Source organism: Lasioglossum baleicum, chromosome 4 (genome assembly GCF_051020765.1).
Source record: "Lasioglossum baleicum chromosome 4, iyLasBale1, whole genome shotgun sequence".
Classification (NCBI taxonomy): Eukaryota; Metazoa; Arthropoda; class Insecta; order Hymenoptera; family Halictidae; genus Lasioglossum; species Lasioglossum baleicum.
The window spans coordinates 17,342,689-17,359,706 of NC_134932.1; the positions used below are offsets into that span (position 1 = coordinate 17,342,689).

Genomic DNA, 17,018 nt, shown 5'->3' on the forward strand with positions numbered 1-17,018 from the left:
GTTCAAGTTGTAAATCTTTTGTTATTATACTTTTTGCATGCAATAAATGCCAGCAGCAACAGCGCGGCACGTAACAAGATTACCTTGTTCATGGAATTCCGAGTTTTCCAGACTCGTCGAGTCGCGGAAACAAGGTTCACCGTTGTAGATGTCTCGCGTGAAATTCCTCACTACTGACCTAATCCACATTGTTACCTGATTCGCACTGTGTTCAGACTCGTTTTTATAAATGAATAATTTCGTGACGCACCGATGATGCTTCTCCTAACAATATTGTAAATACTGTTAGTACATATACATAAATATTCGTACATATTTAAAATTTGTTGTAGTACTCATTTTTGTCATAAATGCATAAAATCTGTAACAGAAGGAAAACGTGTTTACTTTCCAGCATATTTTTCGTGAAATTTAATAAGCCACGTCGCTTAAGACGAAAGCAAACAGAGTGAAAGATCACACTACCAGAATCACCTTATCTGTGAACGTTCGTTACAGCGACCGGAAATAACATTTTGCAAAGTCAGACCGGTACGTTGGCCGAGAGCAAATTGGAACTGGAGAGGACCGTGATCAGACTTCGAAAGGAAGCCATCGAGACCCGTGATGCGTACCTCGAGACAGAAAGACATGTCCGAACGCTCCTAGACGAAACGAGGCAGGAAAATAATTCAGTGAGTCAATCTAGCACTCGCTAGACTCGGAACATTCGACTACAATTTTTCATCTTTCAAGGCAAATCATTTTTTTTATGTTTTAAATTTCACATTTTAGATGAGCAAGGTAGAACCAATCCAATATTTCCATGAATCACTTTTTAATTCATTGTGTGTACAGACCTTTACGTATAGATTTATTTATTTTTGTAGTAGGGTTCTGCTGGTTCTTAAAATTCATGAAATATTTGTAAGATATTCCAGGTGATCAATTTTTGTATAGAAAATTTAAGGGGTGGGTCAACACATAAAAATCTGTGTCAAACTCAAAGAACTTTTGATAGAAATAAGATAGAGCGATGATTTTTTCCTTAAATTAATGCTGAAATATAGCTGAATATGGGAAAAATAGAGAGATTGTGATACTAACATTTTTTAGCCTTGAAAATCTGTGTGAAACTTGCAGAATTTCAAGAAAATTGTGGTCTATCCAACGCCATGTCTAGAATGATTTTTTTCTTGACATGCTATACATCATTTCCTGTAGATTTCGTCACGCTGATCCCAAATCTGGCCGGAAAATTTATCTACTTCATATTCAAACCTGTTTCATATTCATATTCAAACTTGTGTCTTGTGTACTAATAAGTGACAATGGGGAAAGGGGTACTAAACCAACTTGATATTTTATTAATAACTAGCATCGTTTTCTTCATTGTTACTGTTTTTTTTTTATTATCATTGATAATCTTGCAGTTTTCCTAAAAAAAAATGTTTTTTTATTTTTGTCTCCAAAGAATGGTTGTCCAAAGAATTTGTTGGCTGTTCTAAATCATTAACTAAGTAATTAATTGTTAAGCAGTAATAGTAATTAGATTAATAAAAAAGAATTATCTTCAATTTTTACTGGGGATTGGATACCACATGGGAGTAGTGCACAGTTAATCGGAACAAGGAAAAACGAGAGAAACCGTATCGAAGGTGTGAACGACTCGTTCCATGTGGCTAACTAACTTCATTCCGAAACCCGTCCACGCATTCGTTTTACCTGTTTGCACCACCTGGTCGATGATTAATTGAAGGTATTAAATGGCTGCACTGAACAGCGTGTTAACGATGCACGGACGATAGAAATTACTTGGTGTTTACGCTATCGCCGCTATGCACGGTCGACCGTAGGCCCGTGAATTAACTCCCTATGTGTTTGAATTAACTTATGCGAATTCAGGAGTATTTACGACCGCACGCCGCAGGCAATTATCGCAAACGTTGTATCCCGGAGCGTGATAGCGATAAATAGCAGTAGCTTTCGAGCGTTAAGACCAACAAAAACTTCCAGCTTAATCATCTTCCGCCGTTGTCACGAGCCGATTCTTTACTTAATTGTTCACTTTAGTTCGCTCGTAAAAACTTTGACTAGCATCGCACACGAGGATACCGCAAATCGACTTATCTCGACGTTCGTTGTAATCCTTACATGCAAGGTTGCTTGCCTCCGGAAACTTCCTTATTTGCTATGTGCCCCTAGAAGCTGCGAAGTTTATCTTGCAGTTGACAAAAGCTCCCCTTAGGCTTCAGCCTCTTTCAATCCTTCATCGACAGAGCATTGGCTTCAGATTGTTCACCGCCATTTTGTGAGCACATGTCCAGTAAAGAGAACCAGCAAAGAGACATGTACAGATTCATTTTTTGGCCTTCATTCTTCAATTTGGTTATCATTTATTGTCAAAATATACAGCTCAAAATGATCTCCATCAGTTTCTGCGTATTTACTCTATCTTAGTACATAAGTAACTGAGATGGATAAAATACTGTTTACTATAAATAACCTGTACTAATTGGATATAATTTTTACAAACGCTTATATATGTATAAGTATAACGTTTCATAAAGAAAACACATCTTTTAACATACACTTATCTACAAATATGATGTTTCATAAATAAAACGCAACAGTATCGAACATGTACCACTTTAATTTATACATTAATTTTAATTTATACTTTACAGATAAAAGATGAGCATAGAAGAGAGGTCGAAAAGCTACAGCATGAAATGGAGTTGTTACGTGTTGGAATAGCTAATCAACAAGACGACATGATATTGAAGAATATGGATGAGAACAACTCTCTTAAAGGATTTCGAAAGGAGGGGGTAGATCCAATTGCAGACATGACACGACAACTAGATACGAACCGTGAGAAAATCGAAGTACTTACACGACAAAATGAAAGGTTGTCGAAGACATTGCAACGACTGAAAGACTATCGCCTGTCGGGGCAAACAGTTTCGAGTGGACAGAAGAAGTAATTAACGTAGTCCCATGATTTATGGATTTCAACTTTATTTTGTTCCAAACGTTGGAAAGTTTAACGAGGGATACACATTACACAAGTCTTATGTATTCGTTTTATTCGATCAGACGTTGTAACGCGTTTGACTATTGTATTAATGTCCTCTGCTGACAGCTCGAGTTAATGAACCACATATACTATTGTTACCTTTGTTACATTTACCATTATCGCCTGTGCTCCGCCGTTGCGGGGCAAATCTTTTTATCTCACCACGAAACATATACAATATGTATGCATATAACAAAATGGAATCTTAGACAATATAAAATATTCAGTTCTTGCTAATACGCCTAAATCCGCAAACTATCGGTAACACTGTATCGGTTACATTGTAATTCAGTCATAATGTAATTTATAATTCAGATCTTTATTCAATTAAATTACAATGCAATTTGTAATTGTAATTGGAGTACTATTATAAAATAGCGTTCCGCAGTATGAACGAGGTCGATAAATAGAAACTACGCCGCATTGACAGCAAACATATATGCAAGAAGAACATAAAAATATATCGCACTTATTCAAAGTTCTGAGCTATAATTTGGAGAGCTGTATTTTAATTATATTGTATTTCAATTTCTAAGGTTTGAATTATGTAACTCAGTTATGTAAGGAGGCTAAACAGGGCAGGTTGCGACCCGTTGCTCGCTCACGGGAAACGGTTTATTTATAAAAATCTGAATGTAACATACATTTGTAAAGAAAACGTTAACGCAACGCATAAATCAATAAAATTATATATAACAGATAAACATGTGAGTGAAACAGTCAGTCATCCACACGGTGGTATATAAACATTCTTACAGTTACGACGTAGTTGAATTACTATATAATTGAAATACAATGTAATTCAATTGTGTAATTGAATTACAATGTAATTGAGTTAGCACAACTCTGCTACCGGTCTGGTACACACAAGCATGGTCCGATACAGCCTTCTGCTGTGTCGGAGTCAAAAAATCGAGCTGAGCAATGTGAAGTTACGGCAATAATTTACTCGATGTCGATGGTCTTCTGTTTCTTACTCCAGCCAGAATACATCCTCGAGGGCGTAAGAAAACACCGAATTATTCGAATGACGCCATCTCCTATATGGCTGGCAGTCTTCAACAGTATCTCGTCGGTCACAAAAAGTGTGTGTCTGAGCACCGACGAGATTCTATTAAATACAACAATTTATAGTACTTATATGCATAACTATATGGTACATAATAATGAATATACAATTTTATATGGTGTTACTTACATCCTACATGATACAGTCCATTCTTTTTATGTTATTCGCAATCGAGAAACATTTAGAAATATTTTCAAATTTTATTTCCAGTATTAGTACTACATTTATGAACATTAAGTATAATAATACATATTGTGCAGAAATCTCATTCGTTCTGCGAATAACGAAGTTTGTAATGTTGTTGTAGCATCAGAAATATTTCCTATTTGAAGAAAGGAGCTGTTGTTTGAGTAAGGCTTCCACATTGATGATTCTTCCAAGAGAATTGACGTCGGTATACTGAACATTATAAAATATTGTTTGAATATTTAAACAATTTACATTGTTTAGTCTTGTGAATTTCAAGAAACGTATATATTATTATGGAAGATCGTGTACCTTGTGGTTGCAAAAGACGTCCACAAATCCACCATAAGAACGCTGATATTGCGATTAGATGAAGTCTGTTTGATATCGTAATTTAAACTCGTAGACGTCGAGTTCCGTGGAAATAAATGATTAGTATCGTCAAAATAATCAAAGTCCTTCAAATCTAATAATGTATTCGTAGTGCCGCGATAGTTGAACAGATACACATAAATTTCCCGTCCACAATGTTCTGTTACATATTTTCTGTAGTACATTGAGGGATACAGCACGATTATGTCTGTCAAAAATTGTGAAATTCCGTGTAGAACCTATGAAATTCAGACAGAAAAGGTTTTTTATTGTATCATCTCTGTCTAATACCAACTGGTTACAAACGTTTTGAATAATGTGAAATCATTAATAATATTCAGCATACATGATTGATATTATGGTGAAAATTACTTTTTAAAGTGACCTCTCAGAATACAAATGACTCAGTTTAAGACTCATAATACTGTATTGTTGGTCATCATTTTATAAACCAAACGATTAGTGAATTAAAAATGATACCTCCTCTTTTTCTTTCGGTATGTCAGTCCCCAAATAAAATTTCTTCGCTTCGATTGCTATGTAAGTGGTATTCTTACTCCTCATGAAATAAATGTTTTGCAGTATCTTTTCCATCATAGATGATGGATCTCGTACGAAAAAATTGTATGCAGTGTCATTGAGATACAAACCTAGAACAACATTCGAAATTTTTAATCGTACCAGTATTTGTGTTCGTGCTTCTGAGTATGCAGAATAAACTACCAGTGCACGAATGAAAACGAAACATGTCTTTCATGTTTTAACAGCTTCAACTTAACCCTTTGCACTCGGAATTATTTTTCAATTTTGTTGCCAACGTTTCTCTACTATTTCAAGTGTTTCATTTGAAATTTACTTCAAAGGACAGCTCCTTGACTGCTACTTACTTGAAACACTTTTGTTTACTAATTATATTAAATATACAGCTCTTAACCTTTGTTGTAATTTATATTTGTGGTACTTATATTTGTTTTTAACTAAAAAATACGACTTAAATAAATAAAGGAAGAACCATGTACGTATAAAAACACGTTTCATTTACATTTTCCTTTCTCCGATGTCGAGTCACACTCGACAAAGGAGGGCAAAGGGTTAATATTCGTATCGATTACTTTAATTTACAGGATAGTAACTTTGCAGAATTGATGTTGCTTCATCCGGAACGAAGCCCATCACAAACGGACTTTTCTTCAGCTCGCATCTCTCTACCAAAGTAATAGGAGATTCCGTTAGAAATGCACCCATAGATTGCGGCTCCACTACTGGTCCCCATTCTATCTGTAATAGTTCTTGTAAATGTGTAAAGATCAATGAAGTTTTCATTAGTTTGATAGCAGAAGAACGTCTTAGACAATTCACTAGTGAATACGAGTCGTTGGTAGAACAATTATTATTACTACCGAGCCTTTTTGCCGAATGAAAATATGAACGATCGAAACGAAATCCCGTCGATGGTATAGCAATGTTACTTTGCATAATGTAGCTGTTGAACAAGTCTGTAAAAATAAGTAAATAAAACATATTTGTCTATCTTTGAATGCATTTCCTAATTAAATCATTTTTTACATTATTTTTGGCAAAGTAGAAAAATATATTTCTTATTACATATACCAGAGTTGTGCTAATTCAATTACATTGTAAGTCAATTACACAATTGAATACAGCTCTCCAAATTATTGCCCAGAACTTTCACGAACTGCGATATATTTTTATGTTATGTTTTTCTTTCATATGTATACTTGTTTGCTGTCTGTGTCATAATGCGTAACGCTATTTTTTAATTACATAGTAATTTAATTGAATGAAGATCTGAATTATAAAGTACAATATGACCGAACTACAATGTAATTCAATTAATTTGTAATATTATAATTCCTGGAGTAATTCAATTGTAATTCTGCACTACTCTGACATATATAAATACGTTTGCCATATGCTTTCCGTAACAATTATTTACTGGATTTTATTAAACCACGTGGATATTATACGCAATATTGAGTATTACACTTAAATTTTCTATATAAATTATAAGGAACACGATTGTCATTCTTCCTTTAATAATGCAACAAGATAAATATAGTAATACAAAATATTCTTAAATTCTTTCGAAACTTTGTTTTCAATGTCATCTATTCTTTTTTGTCGTAAAATTCGCAATCTACTGAAGAATGAATATAGAAACGTACGTTTTGAGCTGTTCGAAATGGAGTGTAGATGAACGCACGTGGCACCTGCGTTGTGACCAACCAACAATACTTCGTTCCGATTGCCACCGAAAGCACGAATATTTCTCCGGACCCATTTTAAAGCCAGCACTTGATCCTTTAACCCGAAATTGCCGGGAGCAGCTGCATCCCCAGTGCTGAGAAATCCGAAGAGACCTAATCGGTAGTTGAGGGTTACAAATAAAATATCCTTGTCCAGCAAGTAGTTTGGTCCGTAAAGATGGCGACTCGAGTTTCCGGTTAGGTATCCACCGCCATGAATGAACACCATCACCGGTAGCAGGTCGGTCCTCTTTACCTTTCAATAAGTAAACATTTAATTAGATGCAAATTATATAAGTAAATGATTAGAAGAATTTAGTTATGTGTCACTGTGCAAAAACAATGAACTCATTGGAGAACTGTCATGAATAGACAGCGAATCTTTATGCATTTATAGTAAAATTGAGTAGATGAATTTGAAAATAGTTGAACAATATTAAAAATTGAAGATGTTAATATATGATTTCGCCTGAATTACGATCATTAAAGGAAGAAATAACATTCTATTCGGTTTCTATCTCTTGCAATTGATGCGGACAATTTTTATTTTGCATAAAGATCCGCTGTCTAGTCATGAACAATAATGGAAATCATATAATTTATGTCAGTCTGCAATTTGTTAATAGGTGAGGAGAAATATTAAATGGAACTTATGCTACGACTGAATACAATATTTGTATTCACGGTCATTATGAATCATATTTAAGATCGTCGTGGATCTAAGAAAATGTAGAAGTATTCATGTACCTTTGGAGTATAAATATTTAACGTTAAACAATTTTCATTTCCTACAACGGTGCCTTCGTGAAACTGCAGACATTCATGGCCCTCTTTCTGCGCTTTTAGAGTTCCTCTCCATGCTCTCTTTGGAACAGGATTACGAAATCTTTCAACAAGAAAACAGAAAGTAAATCGATTTTTAATACTTTAACCAGTTACATTAGATGCCTCGAGAAATTGTTACGAGGTTCCTAAGCTTAAACCATGCCTGGGCAACTCCTTCCCCGCTGACGCTTCACCATTCCCACTACCAGTATGTATACCGGTTTAGTTTCCCACACACCTAATCTCCTCAGTTTCCTCCTACACCTCACGGGAGTTCGGTGGGGTGAACCCAGGAGTGGGGAGAGAAGTCGCAAGTTGCACAAGCTTGGATTAATCGAATTGTTGTTAAAATTAAAATTGCTACGAATTGTTTCCTTGTGAACATGAAACCTTGTAGTGAACACGGTTTTGTGATTATTCAAAAACTATAATTTTATGATTAAAATTATAACGATACACTTCTTTACATGAATTTTGCACAGTCTGAGTCAAAGTAGCAACAAATAATATCCATCGATTCATCAAAAGAACAATCAAGATATCAAAAGAATTGAATATTGTCATGTCACTTTCAAAGAAAATTATTTCTCACATATTCAAATTGTTAAGAAAAGAAATAATATTCTATTTATTTCTCACTTATTACAATCGACGCAGAATATTTTTATTTTGTATCCGTAGTCTAATAATCAAGATGAATATTTGTGCACACAGTCTAACGATTAATCAACAGAAAATAAGTATTACACAAGGGAAATGTATCAATCTTGTCAAGATTCTACATGTGTTTGTAAGATTATTTCTCACAATACATCACTATCCACAACCATTTAATATTTAAACGTTTTCCAACAAAATCACTTTCGCCTTGCTTATTCTACTAATTTCTGACCTTCGGTCACATTTAGATAACAACCTCAAATTTTTAAGGGGTGCTTCCGCATAAGGAATTCCGAGGAAAGCAAAAATTTTTCGCCCATTTCTCGTCCGCATTGTCGTACCCAAAACGTAACCCTCCCCAATCATAATTTTTGGCTCGTCCAGAAAGAACCAAAAATTCATCACTGTGAATATAGTTATGCCAATGAGTGTCAACATTACTACGTTGAAAAGTAACGTTTTTTTATCAATGAAAGATTCATTTTTGTACGTATTATTCCTGTACGATTGTAGACGGAAGCACATAACGTTTATCACACTTTTACAATTCAAAGTATTCCACGTGTTTGAATGTTTCACATTTTCCGAGAGCCGCGTTACTGGAGAACGTGACGTGCCAGCTATTCAATGCGTTGTATTTGACACACGACCTTGAGCATTATCATAATTTATATTTGCAGTTATCTAGCAAACAGTTTGACACATTGTTAACTCTGCATTCCATTATTTAAGGAAGAATAGTCTTACTATATGACTGCTATTCAATGAGACGTTCTGCTTATTTTGTAGGATTATATAAGAACAATATTCTACTATTGTTATATTGCATGTTGCAAGCACATTTGTGTATGCACATGTGGATGAATAAGTTGTAAAATCTTTAAAATCTGTAAAATACGTAAAATCCATACATTTGTTATATTTCATTTATTTGTACCAATTTGTAACATTCACCACAAGATAAGTTGTACAATATTATACTTATGTTATACTAATTATTATGCTTATAATAGAATAATTGTCTTGACATACATATGTTGTTAGGGACATGAACAACTTTTCCCTAAGCATTCATCACGACGTGAATATATGACGTATAATTGCTATTTTAAACTGCACTTCCTCTCCTGAAAAACTAATCGAGATTTAGCCAGGCTATGATCTTTAGGTTCAGGAGTTAGATTGATGTCCTAATACTTTGCGAGTTCCTAAACACCACGGATATTAGTGGATCCATACAGTCATTTTCTGTGCTGTAGGTTGAAATATCGGTCATTTTATTGACCAACATTTTAGAAATTACAACTGTAACGAACAGACAAATAAAATATAGGAGAAAGTTGTTCAAATGTCAAGTTCTCCAATATGTCCAAAGATCGTCAAAATCCAAATCCAAATTAAAAAAAAGCACAGCGAGCAAAACAAGATTAATAAACAATGGTTTAACTAAAGAAATATCCTGTTCGTCGTATCATCGGAACGTAGAGACCGGGAGTATATTATTTCATCAATCCATGCAGTACTGGGGTACATTTTCGAACCAAAAATTGACTCTACTCGAATACTTGACTTCCAAAGTCACCTCGATGCTATCGCCATTGCCTATCTTAAGATGTTTGGTAGTATTTCTTATTGGCTGCCACAAATGACTATTCTTCAATTTATCGGAACTGGGAAAGCTGCAATAAAAATGTATTAATCATTCATGCAGAAATAGCTTGTTATTCGATTTTTATACGAATCTCTCTAACTACAAGTACAATACTGATCGTCCATCAGCAGATGGCAGTGAGAAACTTGTAGGGACACATGATACAGTCGTCCCTCGGATAGTGTGACAACCTCGGTAGTATAGAGTCTCAGAAAGCATAGAGGTACTATTTTATCCGAAGTTTGCCGAACATAGAGAAGGACAGCGCATAAACTACAAAGACGGACTGTAGGTCGAAAACATGCATATCGATTACACAATGTCATTGCAAATAGGAAAGTTTTTCATTTCTCATTCTTTTTTTGCAGAACTTTTACCAACGTGTTTGTGAGATTTTTCTGATTAAAATGAGTCTAAATACGGCATAATTTGGACTATATTTACTGATTTAAAGTGTGATCATAACTCACTATGATATAGGTAAATATGATTGAAACTTTGTCGAGTTTGGTCTTTTTTAACCAGGGAAATCTTACAAATATGTTAATGAAAGTTCTGGAAATACAGAATAAAATATAAAAATGTTTTTTATTTGCTTTACCATTGCAATCGATACGTTGGCCTTTGATCTATGCCGGCTGCTACGAATCTGCGCGTCTCTTTCTTTCCGCATGCTGTCCTTATTTGCATTCGAAAATTTCATCGCTTATTTCAATTCTATCTACATAATTCTATCGTGTTTGGTCTCGTTCTAATCGGAAAAATTTCACGAATCCGTTGTTAAAAGTTTTGTAACGAAGTAACAAAAAATAATAAAGATTCATCATTGCACTAGTATTGCCTCACCGATATCCGACCTCGGATCGTGCTACATTGCAGGAACCCTCAAATAGGGGAGGGGGGGGGGGATAAAAAGTAACACTATCCGTAGAGACGAAAGTCACGCTATGCGAAGGAAGACTGTATCCGTGCTACACGTCTTCCCCTGCTGGTCTATTAGTATGACCGGAACGAGCATAAAAATGGGGTCCACAGCCTGGCGTCAAGAGAGGGTCCCGCAGATCCCTCTGCGCCCCACTGTCGAAATCACTGCCATGTTCTGATGGACGATCATTACACGAATATTTTTTCATACCGGTTGTTAGCAAAACTGGTCCACAGGTCAGTGAAAATTTCAATCATTTTATAATCCTTTCCTGACGGCTTCAGGGAGCTATACTTAGGGTCTATGTACGCCCCTGATGTCGGGAATTCGGAAAATATCTCAGAGCCATGACCAACCAGAGTCTTGCTCAGTTTTCCTGGGAAATTCATCGCGCTAGTGATGGTTCCGAGATAGTCGAAAAGATAAGCGTACGATGTATCCGGTTCAATTCGTTGTAAGTATTTCGTGAATTGGAGCGTCTGGAATACGTAGAAGAAGTCTGTCACGCAATTCGTGAATCCTTCTAAGAGCTGAAATCACAGAAACAGTATTCAAAACAATTGCCATTAATAAGGGACAGCATTTGGTAATTTTTTACATGAATTTGTTCTTGAGAAATTGCTTATGTAAAATAAAAATTTTCTGTCTTGATTGTGATGATTTAGGGTAAAATAGAAAAATGTTTGCTTTCTTATTAAGTCCAGCAGACTGAAAATAATATTAAATCCAAGTGTGCTAATGAGTATAGGCAAACTAGAATATTGCTTGTAAATGATCCTGTCTGGGATTGTAAATATTTTCAAATTTTTTGATAAACTTCGTCTCTGTTTTTCATTAACGCTTTGCCACAGGTTTTCATTCATTGTAACCTATATTAATAATTATAGTGAAATACTTATAGTTAGTAAATGTTCGTAAATATGTGCGATAAAGTCTATTTTAGCTGTCATTCTTTCCTAACTATAGAGCAGTGGGTTTGTATTTATAGATACTAGAGACTTCCGCTCGAAGGTCTCGAGCACGGGGATGTCGCATAATCTTATTACATTGCTCAGACATGTACTTACATCTTCCTTGGATTTCGGTACTCCGGTACCAATATAGAAGTTCTTCGCTTTTACAGCTATATCCGTGACGTTCATTCCGTCTAATGGCGAATAGTATTTTAATAATCGTATTATCACAGCCACCGGGTCCTTTAGGCAACGATCGTATAGTTTCGGAGATTTCATCATTTCTGAAAAATCAAACGTCTTGTCACTGATACTGTATTATACCAATGTGAAAAAATTAAAAAAATTACTCGATCAAGCGAATCACGTGTGTGTCATTGTAATTATTTATAAAATTTATATTTAAAAATTTGCTAATTTGCCGCGGAAAGTTAAGAAATAGCTCTGTTGGTCTTACTTTCGGCAAAGTAGGTTCCTTCGTCCTTTACATTCCCAAAGATCAATCGACAACGCTTCAACTTGTTCTCTTGTATCAAAATGTCCGGTGTAGCGGTTAAGAACGCGCCGGGTCCTTTTGGTTCCACGGTAGGCCTCCATGTTCTTTGTGCCGCTATCTCTATATCATCAAACACTTGCAATGATACCTTCATTATTTCCGTAACATGTAACTTTCGAAGACACTCAATCATCTTGTGAGAATCTTTTGTGGGACATTTGAGAAGTTCTGCAACCTTCTTGACTTTTTCATAGTAAGATGGACCCACTGCGACTGCGCCAGGGCTAAGGCTAACTCCACTTTGACAAATGGCTTGTTGAAATAATCCTGTAACGAAATATATAAATTGGTTTTACCATTAAAAGGGATATTTTTCCATGCAACAGGTTTCGCAAAGTCGGATGTTGAAAATGTTTTATTAAATGCCAGGGAACTATGTATATCCATATATCACTGATTCCTGCTTTTTATTGATGATGTTGTTTATATTGATAATAACGATAGAAAAGTAATTGTTAAATGTTCAAACATGGAACGAATCAATTCTTGTTAATCATTTTGCTATTTAAATAAGTTACATTTCTTGAGAATCGATTATGCTGTAGACTCTTTTCATATTTGAGATGATTGTTCTTAATGGCAGAATGTATTGATATCGTTTTCGTGTTAGCATGAAAACTGTTCTATAAAAAACTGTGAATAAAAATAAAAAAATATAAGTGTGTAACTGCATAGTCAAAAGTGAATGAATCTTTGTGACAATCATTATGATATCTATTGAAAATAAAATCTTTCGAATTGCTTAATTAATAAGTTAAATATCAGGGGAATCTGAATAGCGAAAACAGTTGTACTAATAAATTTTAGGTACTTACGTTGTGATACGTTTGAGAGAAGATGGTGGTTAACATATTCACTACCAGCACCTTCTCCAAATACAGTTATTTCTTCCGGGTTTCCGCCGAAAAACTTAATATATTCTTTTACCCATTTGAGTGCCAATGCTTGATCCTTGAGGCCATAGTTTCCAGGTGCTGCACTATCCCCGGTGCTCAAAAATCCCAATATGTCTAACCGGTAATTTATAACTACGAGCACAACATTAGCGTGGTCGAGCAAATACTCAGGTCCATCGGAGGAGAGACTATTATTTTTCTGTATATTGTCGCCACTCGGGATGTACACCATACAGGGCAATAAAACTTTCGGATTAGGCTAGAACAGAGAAAAACGTATGAAAAAAATTGTAGAAGAACTCTTTTATAACAAGTACGATAAACAATTGTTTACATAAATCTAAAGTATCTAAGGGAGTAGACTCCTTTTTCCAGGATTGCAAGGTTGCCGGATTTGCATTCTCATTTCTCGATAATACAAAAATGGGGGTTTTCAGTAGTCAAAAACACTAGATAAAACATCGATCTAGGGCGCTACCGCCCTCAAAAGTCCTGTTTTTTCGTTTACGAGGCGTAATATGCATTATTCGTCAGCATGTAGCTATGCAGATAGCAGTTGTATGATTCCAAATAATGCGAATTATTGACTTTTGAAGGCGATAGCGGCCTAGATCTAACTTTTATCTAGCGTTTTTGACTACTGAGAAACCCCATTTTTGTATTATCGAGAAATCAGAACGCAAATCCCGCACGCTTCCAATCCTGGAAAAAAGGAGTCCACCACCTTATGCAGCTCGAGAAAGTTCATTCGTATACTGTCAATAGTTCTCGGGAAAATAAGTCACTTAATTTTTGTAGTTGCTACACGAGAATCATCCTGAATACGTGTACTACCGTTCCGACCCTTGTAAAGGTCCGAGCCAGTGTTGTAAGATCAGGGGTATCGACTCGAATTGGAGGAATACAATTACCCTTTCTCCGCGAGTATCGGAGAGTCATGTGATAATGTAAAGCATGTACAACTGACAAGACGAAACGCGTCACGTGACTGGGCCTTGGGGGAAGCGCGCGGGAATAGCGTCCTAGAAGGCGACAAAATGGCGTCTTGCTACCTCCAACGTTCTTGTTAGGCATTTGGATTTTTGTGGTTATATACGATTCATGAAACTCAACAGTTTTTTAAGGTAAAGTTTATTAAATACCTCGGGAGTGTAAATATTCAGGTGCAAGCAATCCTCACAGCCATGTACGACACCAGCAGTTAGCTGCGGGCATTCACAGCGGTCATGATCTGCCACCAGGATGTGATCCCATTTCTTTTTCGGCACCGGATTGCAGAATCTTTAAATGCATTGTTTTCATTATTAGAACACCGATTACGGAAGATGATTCATGAAGATGAGAATTTCGAAAAATATTCAGACGTCAATTTTTACTAATATCTCATATTAGTAAGGTACAAATAGTCTCCGTATTGTTGGCGAAATCCAAAAAATAAATATATATTGAAAATTCAATCCTTCCCGAATATGAAAAATATTAGGATAAAATTTGATTGCCTTCTTTAGATTTGATAAACATTATTTCATAATTCTTATCTTATAATTTTTATTTTAAGTAATTCAATGTGTGAACAAATAAGTATTACTAATTAATTTACTTGTACACTAATACTAAATTTATCGAGCACTTAATGTGACTGACACGTGTTGCCTTCTAAAAATTGCAAGATTAAATTTCTTTAGATTCCGTGCAGTTTCAGCAGAAATAAAAAATTTGTTCAATCATTTCCGGTAGAAAATTCTTTATAATTCCAATAATTGTAACATAAAATATATAAAACCGATCATTTTACCAGTGGTGGTAAATTCAGTGTGGAAACACAGTAGAAGTGTATGCATTCTAGTAATAGACAATGCTCAATGAAAAAAGCTACAATGCTGTTGAGCGTAACCCTATTTTCAACACGTTCGTGTCGCGCTCGGTTTATGTGACTTGTTATTAATGCTACGTCTGTCATTGATGGACCATGCAACACAGTTCGAACGATGCACGCGTGTATGCATTCGAATATTTCAGTCTGTGTTTGCAACTTGCTGTCAATGAAACTTATTCTACTAAAATCGGACGCTTTTCGGAGTAGTCTCTCAGATTTTGTTCAAATCCAAATATGATATAGTCTTTAGTGATATACATAAACGAATCTGAAAGGATTTTTCGGTATCTTGAAAATTGTTGGGTTTTCAGACTTAAAGTGTCAATCTTCTTTCATTAAACTATAACGGCTGAGCTAACGAACCGATGAAAATGATATTTCATTGCATCTAATAAAAATTATCTTTTTCGCCACTTATTTTACATTTGTTTTAAACGTATGCAGTGTTTCATCTTCTTTTTATGAAGCAGGTTTATTCCGTATATTGGGAATAAATATTTTAAAAAGTAAAAAATTAGTGTGCGAAATATGCATATACTTAAACAGGGTTACTTGCTTATAGCCCAATTAATTAATTAAAATCAGTAGTACGAACCTATTTCTTCCAGCGGTTGACTCTCCGTACGGTACACCTCTACACGCATAAATAGTTTTTCCAGATCTTGACTTCAACCGAGTCCCTTTTATAGGCCCCAATGGTGTTTGTACAACACATTTCGCGAGAATATTCGCTACACACAAGCCAACAATAAATAAAAACGTAAACTGCTTCATTATAAAGTTTTTCAACCTGTAACTCACTATAACGAGTTCGGTCTGGAAGTATCTGAAGCCGGTTGTGGTCCGATTTATTTATACCAATAAATAACCTTGCGACGAAATATTTTACATAAAATAAAACTGTTTAAATTATCGATTGCTCGCTGCATATTTTGGCATTTAAAAGAGCTTAGATACTGACTGACAAAGGACAATTCGTAAATACAGTGAAGAGAAACACGTGGCGATAACTTCACGAAATATAGGCGAAAAAGGAAACAGTGACTATTATCTAGCACAATATTTATTTAAATGACACCGATAGTAACCATTTACGTAAGCAGCAATAGTAATGAGTCTCTAAATCATGATGCATTTGACAAATACAAGATGAACTGATAAAGCTTGACAAGCTTGCTTCTTCATCAAACCTCGAAAGCGATAAAAGTGAAAATCACTTACAGCTTGACGAAAAGAACAAAAAATTAAGAGGAACCGGTCCAGTCATCTATATTAATCATGAATCGAATTTTTATTAGAGAATCACATGGCAGTCTAAATTAAAATAAAATTACATTTGTTTTTTGCTTTTGTGTTGTTTCGCGATCTGTAAAACAAATGTAATTATTTTATTTACCCGCCCGGAGAGCGGGTAAATATATAGTTTACAATTAGAGCACCAAAGAAAATAACACACCCATTAAGATTAAATTTTAATGATTAAATATACTAGTTTGTCCTCTTGTTTCACAGACATTTCAAGCGTAACTGTTATCTGAATTACAATGTCAAGATCTACTTATCCGAGCTCGATCGTGATTGGTCGGATCAATGGTCCGGAACGTGCACTCAAGCGCAACGAGGGGTATATAAACCCTAATTTTGAAAGGGTGGATCATTCGAGTCCTTGTTTCTACTGCTGCAACATGGAGTACTTCAGGTATCTTCTCCGCGAGATTGGACTG

The 17,018-nt window shown here is 35.2% G+C and overlaps 2 protein-coding genes across 2 annotated transcripts in view; one reads left to right on the top strand and one right to left on the bottom strand.

Annotated features, from left to right (window-relative positions):
- LOC143208488 (uncharacterized) overlaps positions 1 to 4,366 on the top strand; it is an 8,781-nt gene extending 4,415 nt beyond the window's left edge. The window contains exons 4-5 of the mRNA XM_076422959.1: positions 499 to 674; positions 2,667 to 4,366. Coding sequence (XP_076279074.1) covers positions 499 to 674; positions 2,667 to 2,966 — 476 coding nt within the window. The 3' untranslated portion in view covers positions 2,967 to 4,366. The remainder of the gene's footprint in view (positions 1 to 498; positions 675 to 2,666) is intronic.
- Positions 4,346 to 16,128, bottom strand: LOC143208489 (uncharacterized). The gene is made up of 14 exons (XM_076422960.1): positions 15,890 to 16,128; positions 14,561 to 14,699; positions 13,338 to 13,677; positions 12,424 to 12,789; positions 12,081 to 12,250; positions 11,224 to 11,543; positions 9,947 to 10,116; positions 8,694 to 9,057; positions 7,700 to 7,838; positions 6,872 to 7,208; positions 5,819 to 6,181; positions 5,166 to 5,335; positions 4,626 to 4,924; positions 4,346 to 4,526 (listed from the first exon to the last, which is right to left on the bottom strand). The coding sequence occupies exons 1-14, from the start codon at positions 16,066 to 16,068 to the stop codon at positions 4,361 to 4,363; spliced, it is 3,522 nt and encodes a 1,173-aa protein (XP_076279075.1). The 5' UTR covers positions 16,069 to 16,128; the 3' UTR covers positions 4,346 to 4,360.
- Positions 16,129 to 17,018: the final 890 nt, after the last annotated feature.

Coding starts and splice junctions, on each gene's coding strand:
- LOC143208489 (XM_076422960.1), bottom strand. CDS start 16,068: ATGAAGCAGTTTACGTTTTTATTTATTGTTGGCTTGTGTGTAGCGAAT. Junction 14,700..15,889: donor TCAACCGCTGGAAGAAATAG/GTTCGTACTACT, acceptor ATGCATTTAAAG/ATTCTGCAATCCGGTGCCGA. Junction 4,527..4,625: donor ACGTCTTTTGCAACCACAAG/GTACACGATCTT, acceptor TATAATGTTCAG/TATACCGACGTCAATTCTCT.